Source organism: Electrona antarctica (genome assembly GCF_951216825.1).
Source record: "Electrona antarctica genome assembly, chromosome: 1".
NCBI classification, from domain to species: Eukaryota; Metazoa; Chordata; class Actinopteri; order Myctophiformes; family Myctophidae; genus Electrona; species Electrona antarctica.
The window spans coordinates 43459698-43475918 of record NC_136806.1 but is presented as its reverse complement, the minus strand read 5'-3'; the positions used below and the strand labels follow the sequence as shown (position 1 = coordinate 43475918).

Genomic DNA, 16221 nt, shown 5'->3' with positions numbered 1-16221 from the left:
CTAGAAAAATAATGTCATATCCTTAGGTTAATGAAAAACTGAAAAAGTACCAACATCATGCCACAGTGCAAACATATATATTTTTAATATATTAGGTCTGTCTGTGTGTCTGTGTGGTATAAATACATATTTGAAATGTGTGTCAAAGAGATTTAAGAGGGACGAGAACATTGAGGTTTAGGAGGTGGTGCGATGTTTAGGGGTGACATTCTGAAGATGAATGGGAAGGATTAATGTTATCCCCCATTCTCTCTTGCTCTCTCTCTCCCTCTCTGTCTCTCTATCTTTCCATTGACCAGGTGAAACAGGCGGAGAGGAGAGGCAGACAGACGAGCGGCAGAGGCCTGGAAGACGATTCAACGGAGGAATCCAGCGCGTGTCTCTCGGGAGAGAGAAGCAAGGCAGGTGGCGGGTGGGCGGGCGGGCCGCAGCATGCAGGCAGCATGGAACAGGTGAAGGAGCAGCGACCCTTCTGCTCGCTGTCCAAGTCCCAGAGGGAGCGAGAGAGGGACTGGGAGCGGGAGAGGGAGCGTCGTTACACGGCTTCGACAGCGGAGCGCGAGGACGGCTGCAGGGTTCCCACTCAGAAGTCGTACAGCTCCAGTGAAACTCTTCAGGCGTACGACCATGACCCCACACGCATGCTGTTCGGAGGCCGAGTCAACGACATGACTCACAAGGACAGCCAGGAGTATGCAAGGCCAGGTCAGTAGGAGACACACTCTCAAGGGGATAGGCTTTAAGTAAGTCTCATAACAACGTAGGCCCTGTATGCGATCTACAAGTTCAAGATCTGCAACGTTTTGCTACGCGACATGATGTGAACTTGTAGATTTTTGCAATTTTTATCTGATATTTTTATAAATAAATAAAAACGAATTAAATAAATAAAAGACATTTAAAATAAAAAACAAAACGGAAAGAAACGCAAAAAAGAAAAGGAGCATGTGGTGTCGTGCACTAACTGGCTGAGCCACCACCCCGGAAGTCTTATTTATTTATGTATTTATTTATAGTGGATCAGCACTTTCATATCTTTTTTTAGAGGACTCTAGTATCTATACAACGTTGCACAATGTCGCTTGCCGACAAGAACAGACCTTCAGGCTAACAGTTAGTTTGAAGTTGAGATGTGAGATTAAATGCAACAAATGAGTTAACTAAGGGGCAACATAGTAGTTCTTCATGGTTGAGGGGGCGGCCTGGTTGTGGGTTTCCAAATCCTTAATTGACCATTGCAATAAAATAGAAAATAAAAATGTCTGAACTGATATTTTACCACTCATTTCTAATTAAATCATTCCTCTGGGTTTTCATACAGTGGACAAGTGGAGCACATCTGAACAAAAATAAAATAGCACACATGACTAGTACCATTTTTAAATAATAACAAAACAGTGCTCAGTAAATAACAGGATACTTTTAATTAGCTGCTAGAATCTCCGTCTCATTTCCTTCATTTAAAAGTTTGGGCAGTATATTGAGTTTTATGGCACTCTTTATGGCACTCTCCCAGCTCATAAAATTGCAATTAGAAATCTATCCATATCTCCCATAGATTTCTATGCTGTTAATTGGTGCCTACTTCAGAATTAATCGGATTATAATGAAGTTGTTGAAAGGATGTTAGTTTTTCTTCAGCTCTCATTAAAACGCTGAACAGGCATTCATTTCTCTCCATGTTAAAATGCCAAATAATCTATTAGACTAGTGCTGCATGTACATTGAATTTGTGATGCATATTTATGTGTATGTTTTTTCATTGTACTGTTTTATTAACGGTGGAGGTTTAATATAGTGGAGTGGGGTTAAATATTCTAATAAAAACATATTTTTAACATTTTCACAAATTAATTGATAGCAGTATCGGTGTCATATTTCTGAATTAATACTTTGCTCTTGGTTTGAATGTTTCAGCACTTTTAATTTAATGGCTTTATTGATTAATTTGAAACATTTTCAGACCAACCCCTGATGCTCTTGATTTGATATTACAACTTATTGAAAATGACTCACTCCACTAGGAATCATTATTAGATGAATCTTTCGAGTAGCAGTTTTGATAGGCAGACTTTTTATATCAAGATTATTTTGTCAGTGAAGATTATATTAGATGCATTAGAGGTGGAAATCAAATAGGGTTTGAAGAGTGTGTTAAAGGATAATGATTTTATCTGTTAATTGTCTGTACATTGTACAGCCATCTATTGCATCTTCCATCTGTTGTCATGGTTACATTATATGAAGTAGTCACTTCTAAATATTTAATGAAATATGGTGGCAATATTTCTTTTTCAATATTACTTTCTCAAGTAATACTGGAATGTGAATTGTGCAATGATGTATTCTCAAATAACCTATATATAAAATATATCAATATTGCAAAACAAACAGCATTTTTCTCTTCATTTCATATTATTGAACACGCCTGAAATGTACTATTACCCTCATTTGCTTGATCTTTGACTCTTGCCCAATAACTAACTAACTCTCTCTCTCTCTCTCTCTCTCTCTCTCTCTCTCTCTCTCTCTCTCTCTCTCTCTCTCTCTCTCTCTCTCTCTCTCTCTCTCTCTCTCTCTCTCTCTCTCTCTCTCTCTCTCTCTCTCTCTCACTCTAAAATCAAATGTATTATTAAAGGTGTAGTGAATGATTTTTCACACTTTTAGACCATATCCGTGGTCATCATATGGGCATACCTAACAATGGATTTTTTTGTGTTTTTATATCAAAAGTCCATAAACATATTTTTTTAATTACAATAAAAGCCAATAAAAATGAAGCTCACCAGTTTGATTCCCATTGCTTCATTGTCCTCCAACACAGCTGGTTTTGATTAAAGAACTACTCCGTTTTTAATCTCATTCAAGATGACATCCAGACAGTGTATTACTCATTTTAAACTTAATCATCACGCTGAAATATGTATATAACTTGTGTATAGGTTGTATAGAAATAATCCCCTGGCTTTGCCCCACGTCTCTCTGTCACTTTGTTTACAAACAAAACTGCACGTGAGAGGAAGTGACAGACTTAAAAAACCCCATAGCCTGGAGGGATGCAACGCTCTGATTGGTTCAGAAACGTCAGAGCCGGCGTTTCAAGCTGAAACTTCAAAATAAAATGCCCACCATTTCCCTTTCACTACACCTTTAACAGTATCCTACAGAGTATGTAGTTCCTACTAAAACGTAGTACTAATGGTAACCATTAAACACTAAACATTTTCCATTTGATGAAAACATACACACTGACACTATTTATATTCATTTAAAATCTTAGTTTTTTGTTTTTATTATTACATCAAAAGTCTTCATTCTTACAAGATCCACAACACATGTTGACATTTTGTTTTTCTTTAGTATTATTTTCAAAATAGACGCAAAAGGCAGTACAGTAGCATTGGTCAATACAGTAGTATAGTGCACTGAAGCTGAAAAGTGTTCAACAAGACAGAGACATTACACTAACACAAGACAAACACTAAATCAAAATAGAGTCCCAAAGGACAAAAATGTTATAATGCAATTCAAAATAAAATAACTACTAAGCATGTTGTTGACTTGACTTACTGTATTAAAGGACCACTTCACCACTTTTCAACCTATCTTCATCACTAATGATCATGGTACAAAAGCAAAAAGATAAATCTTCTCAGTCTGGGTCTCATAGGAGGGCCGTGGGCAGTTCAGTCCACCAGTAGCCTCGGAAACCCAGACATTTTTATTTCCAGGAAGAAAGTGACATCATCGATGGGGAATCCAAGCTAATAGAAACTGCAGGCTTTCTATTCCTGAAAAGTTGCAATGCTAAAATGGAATCGATCTCACGATAATGAAAATCTAAATATATACAGTAACAAATAATCTTGTTTTAAAAAAACCTTGCCTAACGATGTTGTCACTGGTGGTGAGGTGGTCCTTTAACACTGCATGTTAATTCAACCAACTCCCCACCTCCAAGTTTAACTTTCTTCTGCTAACTGTGGTTTTATCCATTAAACTCTGTTGTCTCCTTGGTCTGTTAACTTTACTGTTTTGCTTATGCAGGCCAGACATTTTCGCTGAGGCAGCTGGGGGTCTGCGAGCCTTCCGCCAGGAGGGCTTTGGCTCTTTGCCCCGAGACGGGCCTCTCGCACCCCCTCGGCAGTTACTCCAGGGGACCCGTCTCCTCAGAAAACCATGAGCCTGCCTCGCCGGAACATACCATGTCCCTCTGGGGGCGGGGGGTGAAGTCAGGACAGAGCTCCTGCCTGTCCAGCCGCTCAAACTCAGCCCTGACCCTCACCGACACGGAGATGGACAAATCGGACACAGAGATCGGTAAGTCAGACGCAGGTTCATACTTCTTTATGTGCTTGTTCCTACGCGACACTTTCCTCGATCTGTTCTCAGAGTGTCGAGGGAAAAGAGGCAGCAATGCCCCCTGAACACTGGTGGTTGTTGGGGCTGAATTAAAGGCATCTCATTCCTGATTGGCGGATGTAACTAGGATTGTGATTGGTGGTCGTGGTGACGGAGGAGCAGCACGCCCTTTGCGGATCAAAGGCATGTTCCCTCATAGCAGTGTGCGTGAAAGAGCCTGGTCTTCCAGTTGAGTGATTTGCAAGTCACCTGGCCCTCTCCATGGGGGAAAGGACAGAGATTTGATAAAGTTTCATGAGCCAGCATGTAATCAAAGTAAGCTTTGTATGCCTTAAGTCTGAGATTCTGCTTTTTCTGCAGCTGGGGTCTAGCTGTTATTTCACAATGGCTGATTAGATGGGTTGAACGGTTTGAAGTGCAAATTGCATCCTGCGGCAGTGGCTCAGGAGTTAGAGCGTCTATCTGGTCTTCCTGGTTCAATCCCCAGCTTGTGTCAAAGTGTCCTTGAGCAAGACACTGAACCCCTAACTGCTCTCGATGAGCAGATTAGTGGCTTGCATGGTTGCCTCTGCCATCACTGTGTGAATGTAAAGCACATAAGGAGCTTTGGATAAAGGCGCTATATAAATGCAGAAATCCATTTACCATGTATTACAAACCTGAGGCACAGGATCAGAGATTGTCCTGTGGAATAAGGGAGATTTCTGATACATTAAATCAGACAAATATTATTGCTGTCAGGCGGAAACCTTGTTTTATGTAAGGTATGTAGGCTTTTGAGGACATTTTACAGTTGGTAAAAGTATTGGATTTAAAACAAATCTCTGTATTTGTGTTGTCTATGGATTGTGCTTAGACCCACACCCAGGCTGTTTTTAATCTTTTTGCCTCTGATATTATTTTGTTTTTTAATAGCTTTGTAAAGGCTGATATTTATTCTGACATTTTACCCACACTGTTTAATCAATTCATTACAGTCTTCTATATTTGCCATCACATTTATCATTGTAAAAGTATAATTATTTCCACCAATGGGCTTAAAAATAATGAGCAGCAGTTAAGATAATTGTTGGAGATTCCAATTACTTGGCCAGATAGCACACAGTGGAACATTTATTGAGTTTACATGCTATCTATCTTTTTTTCTTACCACTGTTGGCTGCAGCCTGTCTCTAGAGAGAATATCTTTTTCTAATAGTGACCTTCATCATAGTGAGCTTGTCTCTAGAGAGACTGAATTGAGCTATTTTACCTATTCAGAATTCAAGCCAGCATTCCTGTCCCACTATCTGGCCTTTCCATTAGCCCTGAATGCATTCTAATGGCACTAAGGCAGAGAACAACAGACCACTGGTGAACACACAGTCCCAGACCTCCTTAGCTCTCACCTCTTGTCATAGCTTCTGTACCTGCCGAGCACAAAACCCAATCGGTTTCAGTTCTGTTTTCGAGGCAGCCTAATGTCTGCTTTGGAAGGCCTCTCTCTCTCTCTCTCTCTCTCTCTCTCTCTTAGATTCAATTCAATTGTAATTAAGTGCCAAATCACAACAAGATGTCTCAAGACACTTTACAGTTGGAGCAGACAGAAACCTGACATTGTCCCACCCTGAGCATCCTCTCTCTCAGTTCAATTCCTTCAAAGCGGGGGCTTTATTGGCATGAGAAACATACTGCACATTATTTACATAATGCCAAAGCAAGTGTGAAATGAAACAGTCAAAATTAAGAAATGTATGTACAATTAAAAAGAATAAAGAAATGTGTAAACAGAGCTGTGTCAGCCACATTGCAATTTTGCAATGCCTTTTGCAATATTGCAATCTCTCTCTCTCTCTGACCCCCCCCGTGTGGTGTCTTTGGAGTGCGTGTGCAGATCTCTGGAGGGCTGCCACTGATTGGCTGTGGTTAGTACAACGACCTGCTGTGAGTTTTATCTAGCTCTCCAGTGCCTCTGCTGTGTTAATGATGAGAGCACTAAACTCCTTTCATCTCAGGTCGTCTCTCTACCGCTTGACGTAAAAAAAAGGAGAAACCTTTCCTCTTTTCTATGTTGGATTATTATTATTTTATACAATACACCAGTTCTTTTACATGTTGCCTGCAGAGAGATGGGGAGGTGCAGTGGTTCTTCATCTATTTTTGGCATATTAATTTCTTCATATTCATGCAGATTTTAAAAGCTCTGTTCCTCGGCTGTAGATCTTGCTCTCGTTTGGGGTTTTTCGGACATCATGAGACATTGCACTTTTGACTTTCACTATTTAATGAAGCAGCTAAAGAGAAAATGACCCGTCCAATGGTTTCCATCAACTAAATATGCATGCTGAAGCCCAGACAGAGGGGCGTTCAGCCCCACTTATTCATAAATGAACTCAATATTTCATTCTAATTTGCCTCGTTCCAGGGAGCACTCAACACGGACAAGAAGTGGAGTCGTGGCTCTGTCTCAGAGCTGATGTTGTTAACCTTCCCTGATCAAAGAAAAAAGATCAGAATATGAGATGGCAACTTTTGTTATCCATACTGATTCTGTTTTGGGGTACCTGGATCACTGGTGATAAAAAACATTTATTTGTGTTATCATATCATATCATATTATACTTGATTTAAAATATATAGATGATCAATTTAGTTAGAATTGCCTTTTTGTTACACACTATCCACATACAATTTTTCAAAGGTTACTTACATTATTTTGGTAAGGTGTCATCATGTTTAAATGTGTACTCCATTCAATATAGAGCATCACAGTCCCGCCCCCGACAAGGGCCCAGGAAATAATTCCCCGTTCATTTTCCCCATATAGGTTTCAAAAAGTATTTATTTAAAGGCGTTTACGCCACGGACAAAGCCAACTGTTGTTGTGACAAATCATGACAATAAACACAATGTGTTATTGTGTAATTAGTAAGAAGAAAAAAATGATTTGTCACAACAAGAGTTGGCTTTGTCCGCGGCGTAAACGTCTCTAAATAAATACTTTTTGAAACGTCCAAGAGGAAATTGAATGGGGAGTTATTTCCTGGGCCCTCGTCGTTATGAAAGGGGGCGGGACTGCGACGCTCTATGTTGCTTCAACGTTAAGAGTAGCAAGCAACACAACAATCCCTCGATATTGACATATATTTTGACATGTTGATGAACAAAAACAAAAATCAAATGATTAATTTAGAGTATTGTCTGTTCTTCATTCAGTTTTTCAATTAGTAACACGCACGCACGCACGCACGCACGCACGCACGCACGCACGCACGCACACACACACACACACACACACACACCGGTGTATATATATATGTGTTATGTATGTATATATATACTATGTACTTTTTTATTATGATTCATTTAGAATTTCTTTTAACAGTTAATCATCGGAAAAGGGGGCATTAGCCAGGAAAGGCATGTCTGAAGTCCTGGGTTTTGAGCGTGGGTTTAAAAGAACAGAGGGTGGGGGCTGCTTTGAAGTGGGTTGGAACTGAAGTCAGTTCCCCAGAGAGGGGGCTGCAACAGAGAAAGCCCTATATCACCCCAGGTTCAGCACTTTGGTCCTGGGGGATTTGCAGGAGGTTAGCATCACCGGAACTGTGGGATCAGGAGAGGCAATGGTGGTGGAGGAGGAGGGATATGTAGGTAGGTGGGTGGAGCTAGGTTGTTGAGGTGGTGAGTGACTACTGAGTAGTATTTTAACCCGTTAAAACCAGGAAAGCATCTGTGTAACCACTTTAACCATAATTTTATACTTAGCTTAGCTTTTCGGCTATTTAAAAAAAAAAAAAAAAACGTAGAAATGTTTAATTTTTTTAATAATTTCTTAAAGTTTTCATGCTATTAATTTTCATTTCTTTTTTGTTTTTCTTTTAGGTTTTATGACCTCAATTACACCCACACCACCTGAACTTGGTCTGTGGTCTGGCATTTTCTCTGTGTTCTGAAGCCTTTTTGAGCTGCAATGAAAACAGGCAAACAGGCATCAACAGTGACATCTGCTGGCAAATTCCTATGTCATATATGGGATTATTTGTGGACCTCACAGTCCACAGGTAAATCAGAGCACTTATTTGAGCCAGAAAACCCCAGACCACAGAAAATCTACTTAAAAGTTCAGTTGTTTTGGGTGCAATTGAGCTCAGAAAACCTAAAAAGAAAATAAGCTTGATTCTGGGGTTCCCTGGAACAAAATATTTTGAGATGGTGGTCCTTGACATGAAAAGGTTTGAGAACCACTGATATAGAAACAAAGGTTTTTCAGAAAACCGATTTACAAAACATTATATGAGAATCGGCCTCAGGTCTTTAAATGTATTCTGTGATTGACTGTGAGCCTCTGAAACTCATGGTGGAATGGTATGATGTGGTTTCTGGAGCGCGTACTTGTCAGCATGCGGGAAGCAGATTTTTGTACACTGTACAAGTGTACAGTAGCCTACTGTAGTGTAGACTAGAGGACTCTAGTGGTGGTGGTGTAAAGGAAGCTGTTGCAGTGATCATGTTTATCACTGTTGATGTGATGAAAGCATGAATGAGTGTTTCTGGCACTTTCTGCAACAATGTTTTGTTTTGTGTTTTGGTGATCTGGTTAACTTGGGGAAAGAAGGAGAGATCGCTGCCTACCAATACATCTGGTACACTGATGCATCTGGTGCAACAACATTCGTAGAACAAACTGCATTGCGGAACCAATGCAAAGACTAGGGCAATATCCTTCATATTTGGACAGTAACAGGGTTGGTTTCCGAAGTAGTTCGGCATGTGTTTGTTAGTGGAGGTTTTCTTCACTCTTCTAGACGCAGCATTGAATTTAGATTTCAATTACAATTTCCCCAGATAGTCGAAAGGCGGAGATCACTGATTGCTCACTGGCTATGCGGGACTAGGTCAAGGATGACTCCAAGGTTATGGACTTGGTGGAGGGGGTAACGGTGGAACCATCAATATTGAGGGAAAAGTCCCAAAACTGATGGGACTTGTGTACAGGACCAAAAGGTTCGGGGTTTTGGTGTGTAACTTTACTCGACAGAAAACTCTGTGGTAGAGTGATTTTTAAGTTTATTGGATACTACAGGCTTGCTGGTGAGAACATATTGAACTGAAAACTGCATCGTGCCTGAGAGGCACTTCTTTGAACATCATCTTTTACCTTTAGTCCAATGTTTTCAGAATTTGATTGATTCTGGTTGTTTTTTATTTGGTTTCCTAGATGGACCACCTTGTTGCTTCTCCAGCCTTGAACAACATTTACTGTTTGTGCACCTGTACAATTTATACTGCAATTTAAACTAACAATACAAAACAAATTGTTATACTACAGTCTTGTGCAAAAGTATTGCAAACTAGAAAAAGTGCCCTTCTGGCCACAGGTCTCCACCAGGAGGATAGGAGTGTGTGTGATGTTTGGCAAAATGTTTAGGAGCAATATAAACGTGTGTGTGTGTGTGACGCGGCTTGGCCTGTTGTAGCGCCAACATGAGGCTGATTTGAAAACTGTCAAGTGGCATTTCTTCCAAAGCCAAGTGTGAATATGCATGCACAGTTTCACCACAATCGGACGCTGCGTTGAGTAGTTGTGGCGATTTGTACAAAACGGGTACAAACCGGGCTACTCCTGAAAAGTTTAGAAGCCAATCGTAGCCAATGAGGGTGGATTATGAGAAATCAAACAATCACCCGTCTTGATCACATCTATGAAGTGCATGTGTACCGATTTGCGTAAAATTTGGATAAAATCTGAAGGAGTAATATTAGAAAATGTGTTTTACATATGTCGGCCTCCTGGTGGCGCTATAAAGAGCAGATGTGAAAAATTCCAGGCAAAGGTTTTTCCTTGGCCTCTAGGGAGTTGGCATACAAAGTTATCCACAGATCCGTGCAGTTAGAGGTAAAAACACTTTTCGGCCAGTTATAGCGCCACCATGAGGCTGAGTTGAAAATGTTCATGTGGCATTTCTTCCTCGGCCTAGTGGGAATGTGCGTGCACAATTTCACGGAAATCACACGATGTGTTCATGATTTGCAGCATTTTGTTTGAAACTGAGCACTCCTGCGAACTTTGGAAGACAATCTTAGCCAATCAGGATGGAGTCTGAGAAATCTGAAAGACCCGTTTCGTTGAATGGCTCTAGAGAGACTGTACCAATTTGCGTGATGTTTGGACAAAATCTGTAGGTGTACTGTCCAAAAACTTGTTTTGCACAAAGCGGCCTCCTGGTGGCGCTATAACCGGCCGTTCTGGAAATTCTGGTTCATCGTTGGCATCCAGGGAGTGTGTGTGCAAAGTTTGGCATCGACCGGGTTAAAGGTGCCGGAGATTAGCTGTTCACAGACGGAAGGACGGACGGACACACACACACGGACACACGGACGGACGGACGGACGGACGGACGGACGGACGGAGTGCAAAACATACTCTCTCCCCATGCCTTCGGCCTGGTGGAGACAATAACTGATCTACAAGCTCACACTGCGTCACAATTTTGTGAGGTTGTAAATTGGTTATTTTCACTATTTTATTTATTTAACTTTTTTGACATACCCAAAACATGGACACAAGTTGGAAAGTGGTTATGAAAACTAATAATAATAATGCTGGAGAATGAATATACGAGTGCTGATCAAAATGTTCTAAGACTTTTGTATATTACAAGCACTAGGCTGTGACATCACACGACCCATAGCCTGTTCCTGCCATGGGGTGTTCATTTTCTGTTTTCATAAACTTCAAACTGAAGCAGAGATGAAGGAGAAGTGATGTAATCCAATCATCCATAATAATGTAAGAAGCTCAAAGCTGAACATTTCACACATTACTTCAGGGTGTCTACATTGAGTCAATTCTTTCTCATCTGCAGGAGATTAATTTAATAGCATAGTCAGTGGCTAACTGTTCTACATGATTAATTTTGGTCTGTATTGCTACATTAGTTAGTGTTACAAACACGGCACACATCCTTGTTTCCTGATAGATGATGTTGTTGTGATGTTGAAATGCAGTCACAGAAATATTATCATGAAACCAGATCAACAAATCACAATGTCACCAAAGTTATGGAAGCCTATACCTCTGTCTGTTACACACTACTGTACATAAACACTACTGTACAATGCATGGGTTGCATTTACATTCACACACGAGAAGTATCTTTCCTTCAGCACTCTTATTGGCCTCAGTTCCTATTATTAATTAAGTAATTAAAACACTTCCCCTCCCTAACACGATTAACGAGTTAATTGACTGTAGAACAAATTGACTGTAGAACAGCTTCCCTCCCAATAACGGGATACACAAGTTATGTTTTCATTGTTTAATTCGCGTTTTTAAGAAGTTTTAAGACATACAGGGTTTCCATCGGACACAGTGGGATAGGTGACGCGTTTTGATGACGTCATCACAAAAACATCCATCGCACTGGCATGCAAAGGGTTCTGGGAAATTGAGGCACCATGCATTGCAATGTCAGCGGTGCCGCGCAGCACAGGCGTTCCTTCTCCGCTCTGTTGTTGTGATCGCCACTTTGGAATATTTTTTCAACACTACGACAAGTGATTACAGGGCTGTATCTGATGTTTTTGTTGCCCTACTCACAACTATCTTCTGGTTGCACCCACAGCGTCACTCCTGTCACCTGTGGGTTGAGCTGCTTAACGACGACACTGTCTGTCACTGTCTGTCTGAACACATCAACATACCTGCACATTTGCAAGTGATGCATCATGCTGGAGCCTCTCTAAACGTCTGTTTCCTTCATTTTATTTCCTTCTCTTGTAACCGGCGGGGATGCGCTTTTGTTTCAAAACAAAATAATGTTGACAGTACACACGTGACTCTGCTACTACCAGACGGTGGAGACGGGAGAGAGAGGGAGGGGCAACTACAGCTGAGAGCAGAGCAGAGCACCGTGGTGTAGTGGAGCCACGCAACTTACGCAAGTAGCGTTGCAGGAGGAACACGTGAAAATAAGAAAAAGGGGGTTTTCTGCCGCTCATTGTGTTGCCCCTGGCGACGTGTTGCCCTACGCATTATGCGTATTGCGCGTACCCTTAGCGACGCGCCTGAGGGATTACACCATTTTAAAATAGATTTTCATGACAAGCAACGATCAAGTCGGTGCAGTGGCTCTTCAAAGGTTAGTGAAAACTAGGCACTGTTAAGTCTGTTTAGAGTCGAAAAATGTAGACAATGGTGGCTCATCTGGTAGAGATGAGCATATTTCATTAATGAGCATATTTCATTAAGGTTCAGTCATCTGGCTGAACCACCCAGAGTAGGGCCTTGTGTTCTAATCTTTTCTGCATGTCCTTCTCCATCTCTCTCTCCTACCATTTCTCTCTCTCCACTGTCGCTATAAAAAAAGGCTGAAAAATGCTAAAGTAAAAGTCCATTACCTCGAGCCATCAGGTGGAGCTGGACTCATCCAGTAACTGCATATAGAGTGATTAATAGCTGTCCACCAATACTTGAACAAACAGGAGTCTTACTATATACAGTATCTAAATGCAGCCAAACATGGAACAGCTGTTTAACACAAGGGGGCGCTGTACTGTGAATATGGACTTGTCCTTTAAGTCCAATTCTGATTGTTACTCTGTGGTGTTGCGTGAACTCACCGGTGAATTGAGACTCTGCACTTCCCTTAGCGGTTGACTGTGTTGACTCCCAGAATCAATATGATACCCCTCATAAAACATGAATGACTGTATGAAATAGAAACACAGTCTGGCCCACTTTAGTTGATTCCTAACAGGGTGTGAAAGAGTTTTCTGCAGGACGTGTTAAGGACTTGTACTTGTAGCTACAGTGGTGCAGTAGTGTGTGACAGATCTCTGTGGGAGGCAGGGAGGGCAGACCCTAGGTCTGCTGAAGCCACTCTCACTACACCTGCCATCCTTAGTTAAGGCAGCGCACATCGTTAGGTTGGAAGGCTTCCCAGGGAATAGCGCGCGCGTGCATGGCGTATATATTGTTTGTGTCCGAGCATAGGCATGGTAACGCCCCGCCTGCCTCTGATTGGCCTATACGGACACTGCCCGTCTTGACTGTCCTCTGAGATGCGAGGTTACTCCGTGGTGAGAAATAATACAAGAGAATGACAGCTTGGCACGCGCGACAGAATGCAGCCTTGTAACTAACTTTTGGCACGCGCGACAGAATGCAGCCTTGTAACTAACTTTTGGCACGCGCGACAGAATGCAGCCTTGTAACTAACTTGTTACAAGGCTAAGGTTACGTTTTTTTGTAGATGAGGCAAACTAATATTGTGTACACACACAATGTGTATTATCTAATTATAGTAAACTAATACCATTATACTAAAAAGGATAAAGATGAAGGGAAAGGAGACCTTTTTACAGTACAATAATGTTTCAAGTTTACACTGTATACAAATAAATTACACAATAATCATCACAAATACTTTATTTAGAATTAGAACACACATTATTCCATCAAAGGAAACGGCATAAACAATATTAGTTTGCCTCTTTTACAAAAATAAAAGTTTTAAGTTACAGTTCTCTTGTATCATACCGTAGGCTACTTGTATTATTAATTTATTTCCCACCACGGAGTAACCTCGGATCAGACTATCCAGCATAGCTATATCCACCTTGGAGGATATAGCGTGCGTGCGTGCGTGCGTGCGTGCGTGCGCGCGTGCGTGCAAGCCACATGTGTCTCCTTCCCCTTCTCTGCTCCCTCTATTGGCTCCCAGTTACTGCCTCTACAGAGTACAAAACACTGATGTTGGCCTACAAAGCCACCAGAGGTATGGCACCCCCAAATCTTCAAAGCCTGATCCAACCCTACAGGCCCTCCCCCACACTCAGATCATCTAACACAGGGAAGGTGTCAGAACGTTCCCTAAAATATCCGAAACAACGCTCCACACATCCCAGACATTTCTCCTCCCTTCTGGCTCCCACACTGTGGAATAAACTACCCATTGCAGTCAGAACTGTAGACTAACTCCTGATTTTCTGCCATAATCTGAAGACTCACCTCTTCAGACTCCACCTTAGCCCGTAGCACTTGACCATGCAGTCTTAATAGTCCGGCAGCCGGGGTTGTGGAGTGGGAAATTTGGTATATATATATTGTCTTTTTTATTGGCCTAAAATATTGTCTATATACATACATCCATGAATCCACTTGCTGAGAGAGCTGTGAGAAATTTTGACAATTGACATGTCACATGCTACTTAAAGCATAATGAAATTAATTTCCTTATATAGGATGTTAATGGTATGGTCACATATAAACCTCAATTCAAACTTTTGCTCAATGCTGACAGCCGGTCAGCAAGTGGATTCATGAATGTGTATATTAGGGGTGTAACGATATAGTAACTGCATCGAAAATCTGCATCTATTTTAATTTCAATAATTTAAGCTACACTTTGTATCATATCGTATATGATACAAATACTCGTTTGTAATGCAAATAATCAGTATTGAATCGTTTTGCAATGAAAAAGATTTTTTTTAAAAACGATTGAATCAATACTAAGCACTTTTAAGAAGAAAGAAATGTGTTTAATTACTTTTCCATTCCACACATGGTCTTTCGATAAATATGTGAATGTCAAGGTGCAGGTTTGTCCATATGTCTTCACATATAATGTCCATGTATTTGGCAGAGAAATACTGTGTTTACTTTATATCCATAATAATAAATGTTTCCCTTAAGAAAAACTGCTCTATCCACATGTTTCACACAGATTTCATGTCTTTGCTAAATAGTTACTGTATCGATTTTAAATCATTGAATTGTATCATATCGCCATAATGAACCAATATCATCCATGTATTGTATCGTCAACCATGTATCGTGATACGTATCGTATCGCTGTATCATTACACCTCTAATGTCTAGACAATCGACAATATTTTATGCCAATAAAAACTATATACCAAATTTCGCACTAGCCTGTGGACTGCCAGACTACATTTTTAGATGGCAAGATATTTTTGACAGATGCCAGATCCATTTGTTGACCTGGCATCCTATACTTTGTATAGTTTCAATGAATGTACACAGTATAGTGTTTATTTTTCATATTATACTGTTACGATTGATGCTATAGGTTTACCTATGATCCTATGATTACCGTGGCACTACACTGTCTCTATGCTGATGTACAGGTATGTGTTTAGATTGTGTGTGTGTGCGTGTGCATGTGTGTGAAAATACAATCTACAAGCTCACAATGTGGTGTGATTTAGGGGTGGGACGATTCACGTACCTCCCAATACGATATCGATACCTAGGGTGCTTGATTTATATTATTATATACTGTATTTTATATTGCAATTCTGCGATTCAATGATTGATCGGATATCACAATTCTTTGTGTTCCCCCCCCCCCAAGTTACTTAGCTTTTTTTAATAGTAGAACATTTAAAAACAATTATAAACAATATAAACCATTACAATTTAATAATAATAATAATAATAATAATAATAATAATTCTGAACTTTAAAATCGATTTTAAAATTAATGGCAATAAAAATTACGATATTTGAGTGAATCTGTTTTATTTTTATTGCATCGGCATATACAGTAGGTCGACCATTTGCAAGTAGTGTGTGGAAGTCAGTCCCGTAGATTGTATTTGTGAAACTAATCAGATTTGCGTTCAGTCTGAAGAAAGCCTTAATGTCACAGACTGTGTACAGCAATTCATAATAAGAAAAATACCTTGCTTTTCTCCAGATACAAATGAGTTTTACTCATTTTTATGGCTTGGCACTGCTCACAGATTTACTTTGTGCACTGATGTTAGCAGAAGGTTAATTAAAGCCACGGAGAAGCAACAACGGTGTGTTCTAGGTGGGAGGATGAAAGCACACAGACTTTAACATGCTGC

General features: G+C 40.5%; 1 protein-coding gene across 1 annotated transcript in view; it reads left to right on the top strand.

The window, feature by feature from the left end:
• Positions 1–443: 443 nt before the first annotated feature.
• LOC306923713 (teneurin-3) overlaps positions 444–16221 on the top strand; it is a gene marked incomplete at both ends in the record, with an annotated part of 232390 nt that continues 216612 nt past the window's right edge. The window contains 2 exons of the mRNA XM_079501976.1: positions 444–705; positions 4048–4320. Coding sequence (XP_079358102.1) covers positions 444–705; positions 4048–4320 — 535 coding nt within the window. The remainder of the gene's footprint in view (positions 706–4047; positions 4321–16221) is intronic.